The sequence below is a fragment of the Mustela erminea genome, chromosome 13, assembly GCF_009829155.1.
Source record: "Mustela erminea isolate mMusErm1 chromosome 13, mMusErm1.Pri, whole genome shotgun sequence".
Classification (NCBI taxonomy): Eukaryota; Metazoa; Chordata; class Mammalia; order Carnivora; family Mustelidae; genus Mustela; species Mustela erminea.
Window position 1 is genome coordinate 24,265,317 of NC_045626.1, and position 17,932 is coordinate 24,283,248.

The 17,932-nt window shown below is 44.5% G+C and overlaps 2 protein-coding genes, 1 long non-coding RNA gene and 2 other non-coding genes across 12 annotated transcripts in view; 2 read left to right on the forward strand and 3 right to left on the reverse strand.

Moving 5' to 3' along the window:
- MYO5B (myosin VB) overlaps positions 1–6,984 on the forward strand; it is a 339,234-nt gene extending 332,250 nt beyond the window's left edge. For all 5 annotated transcript variants that reach the window (XM_032310014.1, XM_032310013.1, XM_032310011.1 and 2 more), the window contains one exon: positions 5,973–6,984. In XM_032310014.1, the coding sequence (XP_032165905.1) occupies positions 5,973–6,125 (153 nt within the window). In that variant the 3' untranslated portion in view covers positions 6,126–6,984. The remainder of the gene's footprint in view (positions 1–5,972) is intronic.
- On the reverse strand, positions 396–16,443 carry LOC116571729. Of its 3 annotated transcripts, XR_004277963.1 has the most exons (4): positions 16,099–16,443; positions 13,004–13,092; positions 12,124–12,314; positions 396–1,941 (listed from the first exon to the last, which is right to left on the reverse strand). It is a non-coding gene; the product is annotated as an uncharacterized LOC116571729 (long non-coding RNA). The 3 variants fall into 3 exon arrangements; XR_004277961.1 differs by lacking the exon at positions 13,004–13,092 and having other exon boundaries at positions 16,099–16,439; XR_004277962.1 differs by lacking the exon at positions 13,004–13,092 and having other exon boundaries at positions 396–1,534; positions 16,099–16,435.
- Positions 15,013–15,095, reverse strand: LOC116572563. The gene has a single exon (XR_004278412.1).
- On the reverse strand, positions 15,173–15,315 carry LOC116572567. Its single transcript, XR_004278416.1, has one exon.
- Positions 15,895–17,932, forward strand: part of ACAA2 (acetyl-CoA acyltransferase 2) — a 29,510-nt gene continuing 27,472 nt past the window's right edge. Inside the window, exon 1 of one of the 2 annotated variants that reach the window (XM_032310017.1) lies at positions 15,895–16,015. In XM_032310017.1, coding sequence (XP_032165908.1) covers positions 16,000–16,015 — 16 coding nt within the window. In that variant the 5' untranslated portion in view covers positions 15,895–15,999. Of the gene's footprint in view, positions 16,016–16,059; positions 16,158–17,932 lie in introns of those variants that run through there. The other variant, XM_032310016.1, reaches the window with a different exon arrangement.

Here is a 17,932-nt window from a genome sequence, read left to right on the forward strand (position 1 = left end):
TTTATCATCTCTGCTTGGATTTTAGATGTCGTATTTGCCACTAGCACATCACTGAATTAGAGCGCCAAGTGGAATTAACAAAGTCAGCAGAATATCATCCCCACCCATGAACTAAACTAAGAAATATTATTTTAAGAAAACAATTTGAGCTCTCAGTCTTGCCTCTAAGACTCATAACATTTGCCCTTAGGTACATGCTTGAAAGAAAGAAAAGAAAATGTATTAGGGAAGTGATTATTTAAATCTGTCTTGAGATTGTGGGATTTTTGTATTTCTTTTTTAAAAGATGAGCTTCCTAAAGCTGAGCCTTAGGTGATTTGGCTGAACGCCTTAAAAAAAAATATATATATATATATATATGTATGTATGTATATTATTTATTTATTTTACTAAAGTGATAGAAGTTTATTAAGTGAAGATACAGAAAAAGCTCTCAAGAGTGAGAGGGGTCCTAACTGGGTTGCCAATGAGGGCCTTTAGGGTTTGTCTTTTCTAGAAAGCTAACCAGGGAACTTAAATCCTTTTAACATCTCTATTGATAACACCTTCCCTCTTGCTTACTTCCTTTTTAGGGCCTGGTTATTCTTTGTTGGTCACAGTGGTTATCTGTAGAGACACTACCCACCTCACACCCTTAGGGTAGGGTGGTCCGGTTTATCCTCTTCCCTGTGGTTTCCCCACACCTCCACTTTTTTGGGATTTCTGTGAGCCTGATCACAGAGCTCCCTTTCTATCTCTCCCTACCTAGCCCCACCTGATCCTCCCTCCTCCCCCCCTGGAATAGTAAGGACTGCCTTCAGGGACCGGAGCCATGACCACTCTGGCTGCTTCCTGCTGAAATGGGGCGGTGGGCTATGAGGCAGTTGGAATCAATCCCGGAGTCGGTCCAGGGGCTTGCAGTATGGCTCCAGGGGGCACGATGGCCAGCAAATGGTACATGCATCAGCACGTGCAAAAGGAGAAACATGAAACAAGTTAGGTTCCAAATTATGATAGATTAGATAAGACCCCCAATTACCAATTTTTTCAAATAGCAGTGGATATCTTGGTTATGTTTAATGGATCACAAATGTCCCCTATTAATTGGGAGACCTTGCAGGAGTTAACTGTAATGTCGTAACAACACATGTGAGGAAATTTTCCAGGCTCCAAATGGTGTAGCAATAGTAGAATTGTAAGTGTGACTGTAGCCACGTCCAGATGACTCAGAAGGACGGTGACCGTTTCTCCCATTACCCACCGTGGGGAACACCTTGAGGAGATACAACACTTTCTCAATGCCTAAGCCTCCTTAGCCAGCCACTGCACTGTGATCCCAGCATAGGAAACCAGGATCAAAAGAAATGGATGAAAGTGAGCAGAGGAGGCAGGAAAAGGGGAATTGAAATGAGGCTTTATCAAAAAGACACTCAAAAACCTGGAGAACACAGTGGGTAGGAGATGCTCTTCCTCTGGTGTAGTCTTGGGATTTCTCTTCCGAGCGCCTTACACCGTGGCCACATAGAGATCCAGAGACTGAGAAAGTCAGCCGTGTCTAAGGACAAATGAACATTTCAGCCTTGTGTTTAAGGTGAAACCAGAGGCTGAAGGTCAAAGGAAGGATGCCAAGTCAGGTGGAGGGCCGTTCTTCTAAAGGCAACGCGGTGACATGCGGAGCACAGGGAAAGCAGGCGGAGAGGGAGCACCACAGATAGCTCGAGAAGGTGGGGTGCTGATGGAAAAGATCCAGTCCGGACACAGCCACAGTCTGCTACTGAAAGTAGAGGAAGCCTTTCGATGACAAAGAAAAGCCACTGGGTTCTCTTGAGTCCCCATGGGTTTTTGTGGAGCACTGATAATTTACACAAATCAAAGTACAAGTTCAGAAAGTCTTATTTGGTTTTAAATACTAGTACACACATCAGAGGGAGAGTTGGAACCGCTGCTGGGTTGACAGTGGTGCTGTTGAGAAGAAGAGCTGGAAGTCAAGCCAAAGGTCAAAGAATTTTTGCCACATCAAACTTTGGTGTTGAATTAAGGGCAGAGGGAAAAAAGGTAGCAGAGGTTGGTCAGATCGTCTTTGCAGCGCCAGAATCAGGTTCTGAGTTGCTTCAGCCACCACTCTCAGTGGCTGGTGACTCTATCAAAAAATTCTGTCTGGTGTTTTTTTGTTTTTGTTTTTGTTTTCTGGTTTTTTTTGTTTGTTTGTTGGTTTGTTTTGTTTTGTTTTGGGGGGGGTTCTGTTTTTTGGTTTTTTTGTTTGTTTGTTTGTTTTTTGTTTTTTGTTTTTGCCAGCTGTAGTTTTATGTTCTGTGTCTCCATAGACAGAGGCTACACAGAGGAAAGGGTGGAATGATTTGTGCCGACTTCCTGTACTTGCACACATCTAATGTGGGATAAATACAATTTGCTCCTTAAAGCAAACCATTTGCTTGGGGATATGGGCAGAACTTGCTGACCTTTAAAAACGTAAATTTGAGGGGATTCTTAAACTCACAGAAGGATTCACAGGATAATGCCTATAAGATGACTACCTTGTTAATTTTAAATAAGTATGTGCACCTTTTGCTGCTGAATTATAAATAATATAGGTATTAACTTTTCTAAATTTTTATACCCTCCTCTCAATCCCTTACAATTTCTTCAAACCCTTTAAAGAGTAGAACCTGCTGATCTGAGGTTGAGAAATAAAAGGACTTTTAAGTGCTACAAAACAATTTTTAAGAGCCTTTTGCCCTTTCACATTTTATGTACACCTTTATAGGCTGTGTGACCGGGTTTGTAATAATAAATACAGCCAAGCTGAGTTCACTTTTGGACTTCAGTGGTCCTGGAGAGACCATTCTGTTAGGTTCTCAACAGACCCACTATTTGGTATCTTAAATTAGTAACAGTAGTTGCTTATGTGTCTCTAAATGTCCTTTCTTCGGCTAAACTGTTCCCATTATTTCAAGCTACTTTCTCAAACTGTTAAAATTACTTCAAAACTTTGGCCCAGGGCAGTGGGTGGCTCAGTGGATTGAGCATCTGATTCTTGATTTCAGCTCTGGGCATGGTCTCAGGGTTGTGAGATCAAGCCCCACATAGGGCTCCATGCTCAGCACTGAGTCCGCTTGAGATTCTCTCCCTCCCCTTCTGCCCCTCCCCACCGCCCCTCCACATACACAATTCCCTCCCTCCAAATATATATATATAATTTTGGCCGACGTTTCATGTGATACCAACCACATGGAGGTTTTTTTACTTGACAACTAGAAATTTAAAGAGTTTTCCATTTATTATCCAGTTCACCTTTATGCATTCCACAGCCACTATAGAATCGACTCACAGTCCTATGCTCACACAGATTTTGTTCTAAAAATCTGTTTCGTAGCACTTTTCAAATGCTCCTGCATTATTTACTAACCTCAGCCCCACTTGAAGGCTTTAGAAACGCAGAGCTATTATGAGTAATAGTCACCTGTGACATGCAAAGCCTTAATGAGTTCATATAAGATCTCTTGTTGGTCTTGGCTAATACAGGATAATGATGAAACTTCCAGAAAGTTACAACATACCAAATGTTACCACTGCCTAGTGGTGAGTTTTCCTAAGGAGGAAAAAAATTTTGATAGCTTAAGCTAGCAGGCGATGGCCTGTATTTTTACAAGATCGAGATGTATTGATTTTCCTCTGGGCAACACTCATAGCTAACTAGTCTCCGTCGCCTTCATGTAAGGACGTCTCCACCTGGGTTCCTAGTTCAGAGGTTGATGGGATGTGAACCAACAGAAGGAACAAAGGAGCATTAACCGCCCACACGGGACTCACCTAGTGCCAGAGACCATTCTCTGCTTTACCCTAGTTAACTCTTTATTATTCATGACCTCTGCTAGGGAACCACTTATTTTCTGTATGCCTTCTATGTTTTGTGTTATTCATTACTGCCTTTGTGTGTGTTTAGTTTTTGTAGTGTACCACTGAGATTCCCTACTTTCCTTTTTTGTGTACTTTTTTATCACCCTGCTGATCACAACTAACATCTTAAACTTGGAACTACCTAATATAAATAATCCCAACTTAGGTCAATAGTACACATGTTCTGCTGCTACATACATACCCCTATCCCTGTCTCTGCCACTATGTTGTTACTGCCACATCTGCTGTACATGATGTCCCCACTAACAGAAATGCTTAACTGTTTTCTGCATCTGCATAAATTATGTAAGAAGGAGCTACAAGCAGAAGTACAATGCTGGCTGTGTTCTTTATTTCTTCCTACAGCCTCAAATTACTGTCTAATGTCCTTCCATGTCAGCCTGCAGGACTTTTTTTTTATGATTTTATTTTTGTTTTATTTGACAGAGACACAGTGGGAGAGGGAACATAAGCAGGGGCAGAGAGAGAGGCAGGCTTCCCACTGAGCAAGGAGCCCTATGCGGGACTCAATCCCAGGATCCAGAGATCATGACTCGAGCTGAAGGCAGACACTTAACGACTGAGCCACTCAAGCACCCTGCAGGACTTTCTTTTGTCGATGTGGAAGTGACTTAATTTCTCCTTTATTCCTGAAGGATAGTTTTGCTGGGTATAGAGTTTTTGGTTAAGAGTTTCTTTTAGGACTTTAAATAGATTACCCCATGCCTTCTGGCCTCTGTGGTTTCTGATGAAAAAATCTGTTCATAATCTTGAGGATACTTTGTAAGTGAGGAGTCCTTTCTCCCTCTTTGTTGTTGGACTTTGATAATCTGACTATAATGTGTCTCAGTGTGAGTGTTTATCCCATTTGGATTTTTTTTTTCCTTCTTGGGGATGGGGAGCAGGTGTACATCTTTCATTAGATTTTGGATGCTTTCGGCCGTTATGTCTTCAATATTTTGCTGCCCTTTTCTCTTTTCCTCTTCTGGGACTACTATGAGGTATATGTTGGTATGCTTTATGGTGTCCCACAGGTCCCTAAGGTTCTGTTTACTTTTATCCATTTTATTTATCTGTTCCTCAAACTGGATAATTTCAATTGCCTTATCTTCAAGTTCACTGATCATTTCTTCTGCCTGCTCAAGTCTGCTGTTGAACCCCTTTAGTGAACTGAAAAGTTTCATTTGAGTTATTATACTTTTCCTAAAATGTTTGGGTCCAAATTAGGTGGGGGGGAAGGAGGGGTTGTGTCCCTTTAAGTCTTCCAGTTGATACCATTGGAGGAAGCCACTGTATCCCAAGAGAAGGTAAAATCAAGGCACGCATCTGTGCCCATCCATCAGGGAACATGAGAGCAAGGGCAGGAACTCAGATTTTGGAGGACGAGGTCCCACTGTCTGGCCTGCTGCACTGGCTGGCTTCTCCCAGAGTGTGGGCCTCTGTCCCTCAGCTACACAGGGGCTGGAGACTTAGGTTAGTGGCCAGTTCACATAGACTGCTCCCTTAGCAGAGATAAGCAACCTCCCCCTTCTTCAGCTCCTGCTGGTTCTGAGTGTCTAATCAGGTTCCAGAGTTCCAAGATATTTGAGAGCAATTGCTTTTTCCAGCTCAGTGGCTGCTTCAATGGAGGGACTGAGGCCCAGTGCTTTCACTCTGCCATTTTATGTGATGTCACTCTCCCCATTCTGGTTTACAGATGAGGAAACTAAGGCACAGATAGGTTCAGGAATTTGCCCACCAGATCAGAGCTCAGGCTGTCTGCCTCCAGAGCCCATGGTCTTAAGCCCTTCACTGTAGTACCTCTCCACACGATTTGCACCTGAAATGTATTTTTCTATTCTCCTTTAGCTGGAAAATTTATTTTAAAGACTGCCAGAATTTGGGGAGAGCTTAAGGTCATCTGGATTCCAACAGGCTGAAACCAGGGCTCCTCTCCCTGCCGAATGCCACAGGGACAGGGAGGCCACATTCTCCCGAAGCCCACCCTAATTGTCTTAACAAATATTTCCATGATACATGCTACTTCACTTTTGTGAGTTCCTCTAAACCTGCTCTTTTGGGGGTGGCCTTTCATGTGGTTGTCGTCTCCCTCACAGGCACAGCTACAAGAGCGGAATGACCCTCAGCAGCTGCTGTTAGACTCCAAGCACATGTTTCCCGTCTTGTTTCCATTCAACCCATCCTCGCTCACCATGGACTCAATCCACATCCCGGCCTATCTGAACCTGGAGTTCCTCAGCGAGGTCTGACAAGGCGCAGCCCTCGCCCCTGCCCGTGGCTCCATTTCCAGTGAGGGCAAGAAGGAAGCCTCTTATGTATGGTGAAGTGAGGGGTCTGTTAAATCTGTAAAAGACTGAGAGCCCATACAGAGCGCTAAACGATACGGAATAAGACACATTTGGCATTATTTTTTTGTACGTACTGCTCAGAATAAAAACACTTGAAGTATGGAAGATTTTTTTTTTAAGTATATGATTTCAATGTAAACAAATACATGTTAAAATCCTCTCCTGCCACCCAGCAGCCCCCATGGCCCATATAAAAGGTGTCAGTCTTTGAAATGGAAACTGCCCAGTTTTGATCTTTGCATGTAACTGGAGGGTGCCCAAAGTAAAATCATATGGAAAATATGCCACGTAAGTTGCCTTCAAAGGACTTTGAACAAATAATGGTACTAATAACATGAAGCTGTCGCACAGTGGGGCCATCTCCTGAGGTCTACAAACCACCAGTGCAAATGAGTTTGTGGGGAGATGTTCGGAGAACAAAAATACAGGGCTTGGGCCTTCTGAGAAGTTTTCGAAAGTATCCTGAAAGCCTGGTGATGCAGAGACAGTGGTATAACTAACCTCCAAACATTCTGAGGACAGGTTTCTAAAGCAAAATTAGAAGACTCTGTCCCTCCTATGCTTAAACACTTTTTGCATAGTCTTGGGTTTATGGAAGAGTCCTGCTTAAAATGCTCCGGTGCCAAACTTAAAGTGTGAGCCACACGGAAAGAGTCTTTGTTTCCAGTGCTAGTCCATGTGCTTCCTGAGTCCACAAAACTTTCACAAAAATCTATGTAATCTAAATATTAGAAAAGAATACCAACTTTGGTTTTATTTACAGATAAAAAAACCAAACAAGTCAGTATGAAAGCCTGTAATCCCTTAAAGTCATGAAACTCCCAATAAGAACATCACATAATGCACTGTAATTCCAGGTAACCAGAAACAGTAAAAGAAAATGAACGTGAGAATCCGATTATTTGAAAAACTTTTCTAAATATTCAGTTCAAGGATTATTATCATCCAAAAGTCTTTTTGGGTTTGTATGTTTGTATAAGTGTAGGTTCTTCTTAAAGAGTGAGAGTAGCTTAGGTCAACACTCCCTTTTCAGGTTATTTGGAACATTTATTTTTTATTTATTTTTTTTAAAGATTTTATTCATTTACTAGAGAGCACAAGCAGGGGAAACAGCAGATGGAGAGGGAGCAGACTCCCATGGAGGAGGGAGCCCGATGTGGGGCTCCATCCCAAGACCCTGGGATCATGACCTGAGCCAAAGGCCGATGGTTAACCAACTGAACCACCCAGGCATCCGTTTTCAACAACTTTTAAATTTACCACATAAACACGGCAAATACCTCTGCTTTGAAAAAAGGATTAAAACAGTTTTCAGTGAAATATGACAGCCAATTTTATGTTCACTGCTTTTATAGGTTTTTTCCTTGCCTCTTCAACAGTAGGCATTCAATTAGAAAACCCTGCATATTCTCTAAACCCACTTTTTGGTGATTTTTTTTTCCGTATTTCTAACAGATAACAGTATGTTGCTCCCATGACCAGAAGAGATGGTATTTGCAAAACTGAGAAGAGCCTCTATATGACATCAAGATTACCCCATGAATGGCAGGTAGAACGTCCCCCTATGCGCACGCATGCACATGCACACACTTACACACACGTAAGCACCACCTGTCCATCAGCCAGCCAACTCCAAAAGCTGCTGGAAACACCGCACACCCCAAGACGAATGGTCCTGTGTCCATTCGGCTCCACTTGCTCCGCCATTCTTGGGCCTGCTAGGGCATAAGGCCCAGCACCTGGGCAGACTCTGGAGCATCCCGTCCAAATCTACAACCCCAGCACGACACGTCCACAGAAACCATGGCGGGCTGCTCTCAGGTATCCGCAGAGCTGTGCCTGTCCCCCATTCGCCAGGTACAGCTATGTCCTCTGAAACCCACAATGCACCCCCTCAGCCCACACAGTGACTTCCTTGGGAAGGCCAGTCTGTGGGTCTGTGGCTACCTCTTTAAAGTCGTTTATTAAGTATAATTTGCTTGATGTTGCACTTCAGTTTAAAACTGAGCTTTCATGTAAGGACTGACCTTCATCTTCAAGATAACCCCAAATGGCCTTGTTTCGAGTGTTGAGGAGTTTGAAAAGCAGTGATTCTGTAAATGTAACGGCTTGCTGTCCTTACATTCTGTCTTATACCCTCACTCTCTCCATCTCCATGGGTCACTACTGCTGTCACCGTTAATCATAGGTGCCAAGGACTCATTAAATAAAAGCTTGGCAATTAGAATAAATGTGGCAGCGGAGGGGAGGGGTATGAATAGTCCTTTTCCAGGAGAGAGGGGCATTTCACTGGAGCTGTACTTAATAGAGTACTAACAACAGAGAAATAACAGTGACTGGAAAATGCCCTGGGTCAGCCCTGTTTAACTTAACACTTGGAGACTGAAAAGAAGCACTTTTAGAGAAACTTTAATCACTTATTAGCATTTTTATTCTTTGCTTTTTTAAAGCTAAACATTTTCTGACTTCATGAAATCAATGACTTCGTGTAACTTAAGTCAACACCAAGGTCTGACCTCAGTCCACACTGGATACCTGTCTCCTTTTTATTCAAAATTTAGTCCACACCCACTCTCACCCCATGCCTTGGGTAGTTACTAAGATAACTGACTTGTCAATTATTTCTCGGAAACAAGAGTTGTAGAGGGAAGAATTTTAATGTTCGACGTCATGGTGGAGTTTTCCTTTGTTTCTTGAAACATTAAGAGCATTTTAACGATTATTTAAGAATCAAATATTTATAAACAGCCTGTGTTTTCAGTATCATGGGGGTCCTCTGTTTGCCGGTAGTAGTGCAGATCAGTCACTGTTGCTGGAGCTGGGAAGCGCGCCCCTCTCTGCGTTCTCCCTGGGTCTTCACAGCTGCAGTTTGCTCTGGGGCAGCTGGACAGCAGATGAGACCCAAAGTTTATGGAGGTTGTTTCTCCGCTTCCCATAGGGCATGTCCGTCAGAGCTCCTTCCCTTGATTTTCCTATACTCAAAATTTTCAGGCTTTTGTAAAAAACAAGACAAAAGAGAAACCTAGGAACTTGGAACACTTAGGAAAAATTTAACCCTGCTACCATCAATTCACCACTCTTAGAGCCTTACCACATCAAGATTACAGGAAATAAATTAGAATTCATTTCTTCTGCCTACAATATAGGTAACGGTTGTCATACATGGGACCTCCTTCTAGGCAGCAGGGGTATCCGGAATTGAAGCACTTGTCTCCTGCCTAGGGGACTGGACAGTCACTACAGTGTGACAGCATGGGGGCGGGTCCCTGTCCTTTTTCCTCCTAGAGTATTCCTAGGCAGTTTCTCAAATTAATTTGCTGCACGAGCCGAATAGCCAAAATTTATTTTTTTGCACACACTGGTGCCATAATTAGAGAATTAGGGTGTATAGAAAAATTAGAGGTGAATGGCAATGACAAATATAGGACTGTTCTTTCCTCTTACTAGGTTGATACTAAGTATTGGTTTTCCTAAAGAAATTTCTAATTCTAATAAAGCAATCAATCAAATGATTTTAAGCTACTTTCTAAGATGATACTATATCAGAATAACCCAGATTTGGATATAACATTTTGCCAGCAACTATTATTTAGATGAAGGACTGCTTCTCCGAAGAGGGTTCACATGATATGCCGGAGTAAATCTAACATTGTAAGAAGAAATACTACTGATAAAAATATTTTTTCATTTTGAACAAATCTGTAAAGTACACCTTTATTTATAGAAAAAGATGCTTGTATTAGTTACTATAATATTCAGCTGTGGATAAAAATTTGTGGAAATAAATACTTTTGAAGAAAGTGGTGTGCCAAATCTAAATGAAATTTAAAACTCTGCAGCTGTATATCGGCTGAAAAGCTTATTTTTAATGCCTGCGTGAGAAACTTGATTCTAGGGGCCTATACTCAAACATGGATCATGATCACTTAAACCAGGGGTTGGCACTTCTGCCTGTAGGTAGGGGGTGGGAGCAAACTTTCCCTGTAAAATAACAGACTTATTGAGCAATTGCCTCAGAGCCACAGAATTCAAACACAGTAGTTTGGAAGAGGAAAAGACGAGTAGATCAATGGCACAGGACACAGAGCCTAGGGACAAACTCAGTCACATGTATAACTTTGCCTATGTGTAAAAAAAAAAAATAGTGGGAAAATATTTACAAGATCTGTATGGATTTTATAACATAAGTGAAACAGTGACAGCCTGGAGAAATTATATCACGTTTGCGGATAATAAGACTTAAATACCAAAACTGTGGTCGGTTGTCTCCAAGTTGATCTACACAAAGAACCAAAAAAAAATCTCAACAGTATTTTTGTGGGGGAAATCGACAAACTTATTCTAAAATTGATAGGGAAGTGCCAAGACCCAACGATAAGACCTTCCTTAAAGGGAAAACTTACCCAACAAGTACCAAGACTTAATATAAAACTTTAGTAATTAAGATGTGAGATGTGTAGAAATGGCACAGACCAGTTATCCTCTGGAACAGAATAGAGAGCCCAAAAACTAAACATAGATACAGAAACACGGGTAGGCTGTTTCTTACCTGCAAGAGCACACACCGAAATCACCTGGAAATCTTTGAAACTTAGGTCAGCAACCCCACCAGTAGGTATAGGTTAAGGTTTCTCCAGGGACAGTGCCCTTAAACAGTCATCACTAGGAACCACCATGAAACACTTCATGATACAGAAATACTGGTTGGAGAAAAGTTGCCTCTAAAAAAAAAAAGTTACCTCTTAAAGTTACCAACCTCCATGGAGTGCCTGGGTGGCTCAGTCAGCTGGGCATCTGCCTGGAGTGCGGGTGATGATCTCAGGGTTCTGGGCTGGAGCCTCTCATTGGGCTCCCTGCTCAGCAGGGAGTCCGCTGCTCCCTCTGCCCCTCCCCCTTGCTCATGCACACACGGGCGCGCTCTCTCTCAAAAGCCTTAAAAAAATAATAAAACCCAACCTCCTACCTAAGGATGGACTCACCTCTCTTCTGGGTGGCTGATGGAAGAATAAGACCACTCTTCAGGAAACCCTTCCCCTCACACCCAGAGAGGTCTAGGCTTACCATCAAGGCATCCACAGGAAAACTGTCCACGAAGAGTCAAATTTCATACAAGACACACTCAACTACTTAAGAGTTGAGAGAGCAAAGAAGCCCAACATCAGGGACCTGGTCCGGCACTTGCGGTATGAGAAGCTAGACTGGCCCTCCCGGCCAGGCCGGGCTGTCCTCCCCTGGTGCCCAGTCTCACAAGACACCAACATCAGGCAAGGCTGCTCTGTGCCTATGATGAAATGAGACAACATCTGACTGAAGACCACTTGATGGTTTTGTCTAAGTATAGAGACAAGACCACGAGCAAACCACTTGATTCCAACCCAGCCTCTCCCAGCCAATAGGAGTGAACGCAGCCTCACCAGCAGCCAAGCTAGTCTAGCTTGGATCTGCCTCCTCCTAGATAGGATTATATCATCCAAAGAATTGTCCCTACTTCCAGACAGAACCCGACCCCTCCACACCCCTATATGTGACATTCCCCAGGCACTCCTGGCTGCCCTCCAATAAAGGAAAGGGGAAAACAAATGGTTAAATGATAGAGATCAGTCAGCAGGATACGAGTCTCCAGCAGTTTGCAACTGTCTTAGTGATTTATAAGAAGAAAGCAATCTCTAGAAACCTATAGACTCAATCTCCCTAACATCACCCTCCCGTCCACAGGATAGAAAACTTCATATACAGTCCCTTCTCACACCCCAGTGCGGCTCTTTCTGCCCATGGGTCCCGTCCTCATGCTTTGATAAAACCACCTTTTCACTCCAAAGACATCTCAAGAATTCTTTCTTGGCCATGGGCTCTGAACCCCACCACCCCACCACTCCAAACCACATCAATAAGTACCCACCTTCCCCCATTTGAACATGGTTTCGTGCAGACAGGATGCCTACAGCTGTAGCAACCAAAAACCTGGAAACTTCATGACATGGTAATACTTGGAGGCTTCTTGTTATGTGGAACAATAAAAAACCTTATTGTTTAAGCCATTTTAAGTCTTCTGTTATTTGCAGCCAAAAGCAGCCCAACTGGTAATTAGCCCTAAAGGAAAAATAAGCCTTTATTTAACACAGCAACTATGATGGCAAAAAAAAATATTAGAACTGAGTTACTGTCAAACCCAAATCAAGTCCAAGGTTTCCGTTAAATATAATGTAATAATTTAATTCCTACACCTAGAATAGTACGTGCTCTGTATCGTCCTTGAGAGGATTAAAAAAAAAGTTACTCATATTGTTTCCCGCAGGAACTCTGGCTGGGGAAGTGTGAACATTTACTGCTGACACATTGCCTCACCTCTCCACCTACCTGAAACCATTCTAGCCCCCCACTCCCCCCCCCCAACAGAAATAAATCTGTGAAAAAAGGAAAATAAATCTTCAGAACGTAAGCCACCATACACTGGAAAATATAGAAAGTCATCCTTAGCAGGATTTCTTCCCAAGTACTTTTATTTCTTCCTCCACGGAAGATTCACTTAACATTCGCCTCCTTTCATTTTGTGTAACAGAGACCTTAGCTCATGATACCTGTCAGCTTCTCTATCCCCACTCCTATATTTCCATATCCTCTGAGTCCTGAAGACAACAGGCCTTGGGCATTTGAGAACCACATGTTCAAAATTCTAATTCAGCAATTTCTAGATTAGAGGCCTTGGCAAGGTCTTTGGTTTCTCTGAGGCTAAGCTTCATCATTTAGAAAATGAGAAGAGAAAAAAAAACCCCACCTACCTCATGGGGTTGTAAACTGTCCCTCAGTCAGGATTTGTCCAATATATGTGAATTGTGTATTATTCCATTTTATAGGATTATTATAACATCTGGGTATAAAATTTATAAACACTGTATGTAAGGGCCTGGCACAATGCTGGGCACACAGTATCCAAAAAATGGTAGCTTTTATTATTACTCCCTGTTCATCATCCAGAAGATGCAGGTAAAAAAATCATCCGGTAGGTGAGAAGCTTTGATCTTGGTCAGAATTCTATTGACTATACATACTCGTTGTGGGAAAGTAGTTTATATATTTTTAAAAGTTAATAACCCTCAGAGCTTACCTATATATTAAATCAGCTATCCATTTCCTGCATTCATTCCATTTAAAGTGACAGAAAGGAGAAAAGGAATAAATCTAAGGGTCAAATTGCAGTAGATGGCAAGAAAATGGGTGACGACGAGGAGGTAGAAGGTAGGAAGGGGAATAAAGTGACTTTTTGTGATGATGGACATGTTTTAATTATAGTTTTATAGCCGATGATAGAATGGGTTACAAGAGTGTATATACTTGTGAAGTTCAACCAATTTAAGATTTTCACCGTATGGCCACATGTAAATTCTGCCTTAAGAAAAACCAGAAATAAATATTGGTATCTAATAGGACCCAAGCCAAGTGTTCCCAGAGTGAAGTGTATAACTTAACCCTTTCATCTGCCACTTCACTCTCCTCCATTTCAGTGACCCAGGTCATCTGCAGCTAAGCAGGGTCTGGGAAGCCAAGGATTATTCTGAGGTGTCAGGACAATAGTAGCCTTAAGGCTATGTCACAATACCAAGGCATTCACCTCACTTCACGAAGTCAGGTAGGCTTTTTATCACCTCATATCCTCATAAAAATGTTCTGCCTCAGTTGGTTAAGCATCTGCCTTCCACTCAGATCATGACCCCAGGGGTCCTAGGATGAATTCCCACCTAGGGCTCCCTGCTCAGCTTCTCTCTCTCCCTCTGCCCCTCCCTCTGCTTGTGCCCTTGCTCTTTCTCTTAAATAAATAAAATCCTAAAAAAAGAAAGATAAAGACCACATTCACTTTTTTTTTTTTTTTAAAGAAAGAGAAAGGGGGGGCAGGTGCAGAGAGGGAGAGAGAAAGAGAATCTTTTTTTTTTTTTTTTAAGATTTTATTTATTTATTTGACAGACAGAGATCACAAGTAGGCAGAGAGGCAGGCAGAGAGAGAGAGAGGGAAGCAGGCTCCCTGCAGAGCAGAGAGCCCGATGCGGGGCTCCATCCCACGACCCTGAGATCATGATCTGAGCCGAAGGCAGCGGCCCAACCCACTGAGCCACCCAGGCGCCCCGACAGAAAGAGAATCTTAAGCAGGTTCCACTCCTAGATGGGAGCCTGAACCAGGGCCCCATCTTACCACTCCCAGATCATGACCTGCGCCAAAGTCAAGAGTCAGGGGCTTAACTGACTGAGCCACCGAGGCGCCCCCCACATAACTTTTATTAGGGTATATTACTTTCTTATTATTGCTATTAACCTCTTACTGTAGCTAAATCATAAACTTTACCATTGATATGCACATACAGGAAAAAAACACGGGGCTTGGCACTATCTGGTTGCAGGCATCCCCTAGGGGTCTGGGACCATGTCTCCCTCCCATTCAGGGGTGGGGGGGCAGAGACTACTGTATTAAGTTCTGCATTAGGAAAATAAGGTAGTTTGATGTTAGATGTGATATAACAAATACACCAAAACGTTAACAACTGCAGAATACAGGTGGTGGATGTATGGGTGTTCTCTGCACAAATGTTTCCACTTCTCTGTATGTTCAAATGTTTTCATAAAGAAAAGGACGGACTTAACACCTTGCAAGAAGGCTACAGGAGGAGTCTAGGGCAGGCATGCCCTGAGGGTTCACAGAAAACCTCGACGTAATCCGCCGCAGCTTCGCCGGCACAGGGACCGCCCCCAGCACACAACACCGCCCCGGGCCCCGGCGCCGACGGCCGCGCTGCTCGCCCGGTCTCAGTCCGTTCTCAGCACACACTCCATCACCTGGTTCCTAGAACTCAGATTGCGCAGTGGTCACGTCATCATCGACCAGGGCTCACAGTCACAGCGGCCGAGGCCTCCCTAACTCTCCCTCACCTCCAGCCTAGCCCGCTGCCCCTCATCTCCCCGCCCCGGTCCCCAGCCACCCTTCGCCTGACGCGTTTTCATAATCCTCTCGGGCTCCAGGCCAGCGGTGCCGCCAGCAACGGGGCCCGATCATATAAGGAAAATACCGCGAGCTCATGTGCGGGATACACTGGGGACTCCCTGCCTTCCGACACTCGCTGCACTCCCTCGCGCCGCAATCGCCCCCGCCCCGCTCGCCCGTCCGCCCCGTCCCCACCTCCACCCGGCGCCCGGCCTCCAGGCCCGTCTCGGGCCCCGCCGCCCTCGGCCTCTCCGCGCAGCCGCACCGCGCAGCCAGCGACAGAGGCTCAGCCAATCCCCTCGCGGCGACCTCGCGCCCGGCCCACCCGACTTCCGGCCCCGCGCCCCCTCCCCTCGAGTCCCTTCCACATGGGGGGCGTCTCGGTGTCGGGACGTCTGGTCCAGGGACTAAGGCGATCCGGTGCGGGGTGAAAGGGGACGTTCAGTACAGGATTACGGGGCGGGTTATAGAGGCCGGGGACAGGAGGGACAAGGGCAGAGTCAAGTCATTGTCTCGCTGGGGAAAAGGGAGGTAAAGTGTTTAAAGACACGAGTGAGAAGGAAACGCGCTGGCAAGGAACGCTCTCTTCTGCAAGGCCCGGCTGCGGGCAGGGTTGGGGTTCCCACACGGAGGGTGGCGTCTCGCCCGGGGGCGACGAGCACCGACCGGCCGGAGAGGCGGGAAGTGGGTGAAAGGGCGGGGGCGGGGCCTCGCGGGTCGCCGCCCCTGGCTTTAAGGCCGGGAGGTGGGCAGGGGCCCCTCCTCATCGCTGGAGGGGAAGCCCTGCGTTCGTCCCCGCTCGCAGCCATGTCCCTGCTCAGAGGTGAGCGTCGGTGGTGTCTCTCTTGGGGGGAGAGGGATTTGATGAAAGCCGAAGGATTCCCCCGGGTCAAGGAGGAAACATACGTGTAAGGCACTAGCGACAGCGACTCCGATGCAGTGTCCAGCTGAGGGTCGAAACCAAGGTTTGCTTCTGACCTTGAAGGTCATTTCCCTTCGTCGCGCAGACCACCCCGCCCGCGCCCGGTGTTTGCAGCAGTTAGAGAAAACTGGGGCGGCGCCGGAAGCACCGGGCGGCCTGGGAGGCGGGGGGTGCTTCGCAGAGGAGCCCCCGCCTCTAAACAGGTTCTCGGATGCAGAATCTTGTGGGGACGCACTGACGGTCTCTTGCGGTCTCCGGGGAATTTCTGCCCCAGTGACCTGCCCCGCCACATACTTCGTGGCATTCTGTTGGAAGACCAGCTTATTCCCTTTCCCTTCCATTACTTTAAGTTGACTCTAGGAAAGTGCAACACTAAGTACATAAATTTTAGGGTTACTACCTTTTTAAAAAAAGAATTACAAACTCTCGTCTCATAACAAATGGTCACAGTCAATAGAACTTTAATTTTCAGGAACAAGAACAGTAGTACCCTAGGGGCTTTTGTTTTCTTTTCTTTTCTTTTCTTTTTTAGCATGCATTCCGTTGCACCCAAGAAATCGTTCTCTTACTGCAGTTTGGCTTTTGGGATTGTTTGTATATCCTTTCAAGGCAGCTAGGCGTGCCTGCCAAATTAATCTAGAAACTGAAATGGATGCTGTACCAGCAGTTTCCCTTAATTTGTTCTGGTAGTTGTGTGTCATTGCTCTAATTAAATAAGTTAATATTTTCTCTAACTGAGACAGACAGGAAGGCAGTGTTCCTGTCTTGCATTCTAGTGGGATTTTTTTTTTCCTGTGCTGTCACATCAGCACACCTTGCAAGTCCCTTGGCAACCAGTGATCTTTATAGTGCCTCCATAGTTTAGCCCTTTCCAGGTGGCATATACTTGGAATCATAGTCTGTAGCCCTTTTAGATGGGCTTCTTTCACTTACCAGTATGCATTTAAGCTTCCTCCGTGTGTTTTCTTGACTTGACAGGTCATTTATTTTTATTGCTGAATATGTGTTGTATGGCTGTGCCACATCCATTCACCTACTGAACGACATCTTGGATTCTTACAAGTTTTGGCAGTTCAGAATAAAGCTGCTGTAAACATTCGTGTGCAGGTTGTGTGGACGTGAGTCTAAGGCTCATTTGTATAAATGCATAGGAACAGTGATTCCTAGATCATGTGGATAGGGTAGGTTTTGTTTTAGTTTTATAAGGAACAGCCAAATTGTCTTCCAAAGTGCTTGTCTTTTGCATTCCCAGCAGCAACGAGTTTCTTGTGCCCTGCATCCTCGCCAGCATTTGGTGGTGTTGGTGTTTTGGATTTTAGCTATTCTAATAGTTGTGTAGTGCTCTCTCGTTATTTTAATTTGTATGTCCCCAATGACGTAGGATGTTGTGTATATTTTCTTACGGCTATATGCCATCTTTATATCATCTTTCGTGGGGTGTGTTAAGATTTTTCTCTTACCCACTTTTTCACTGGGTTGTAGGTTTTCTTCTGTTGAATTTTAAGATGTATATGTGGTGAGGGAGCAGAAAGCGAGCTGAAGACGAAGCATACGCCGACAGCCTGCAATCTCCACCCAGCCCCCACTCCTGGATGGGACCTATGTTATGTTCTTCCAGGAATCTCCCAACTGTCATCTCATTAATATCTTGCTAGAGGGGAAAACAACCTGAACTTGTGGTATCTTGTAGGTACCTTGTAGGTTGGTCCTCTTTAGCATAGGAAAGTTCTTTTGAAACCTCCCAATTCCTTCCTTACAACTCCCAAGGGGATAATCAGGCATTCTTTTTTTTTTTTTTTTAAGATTTTATTTATTTAT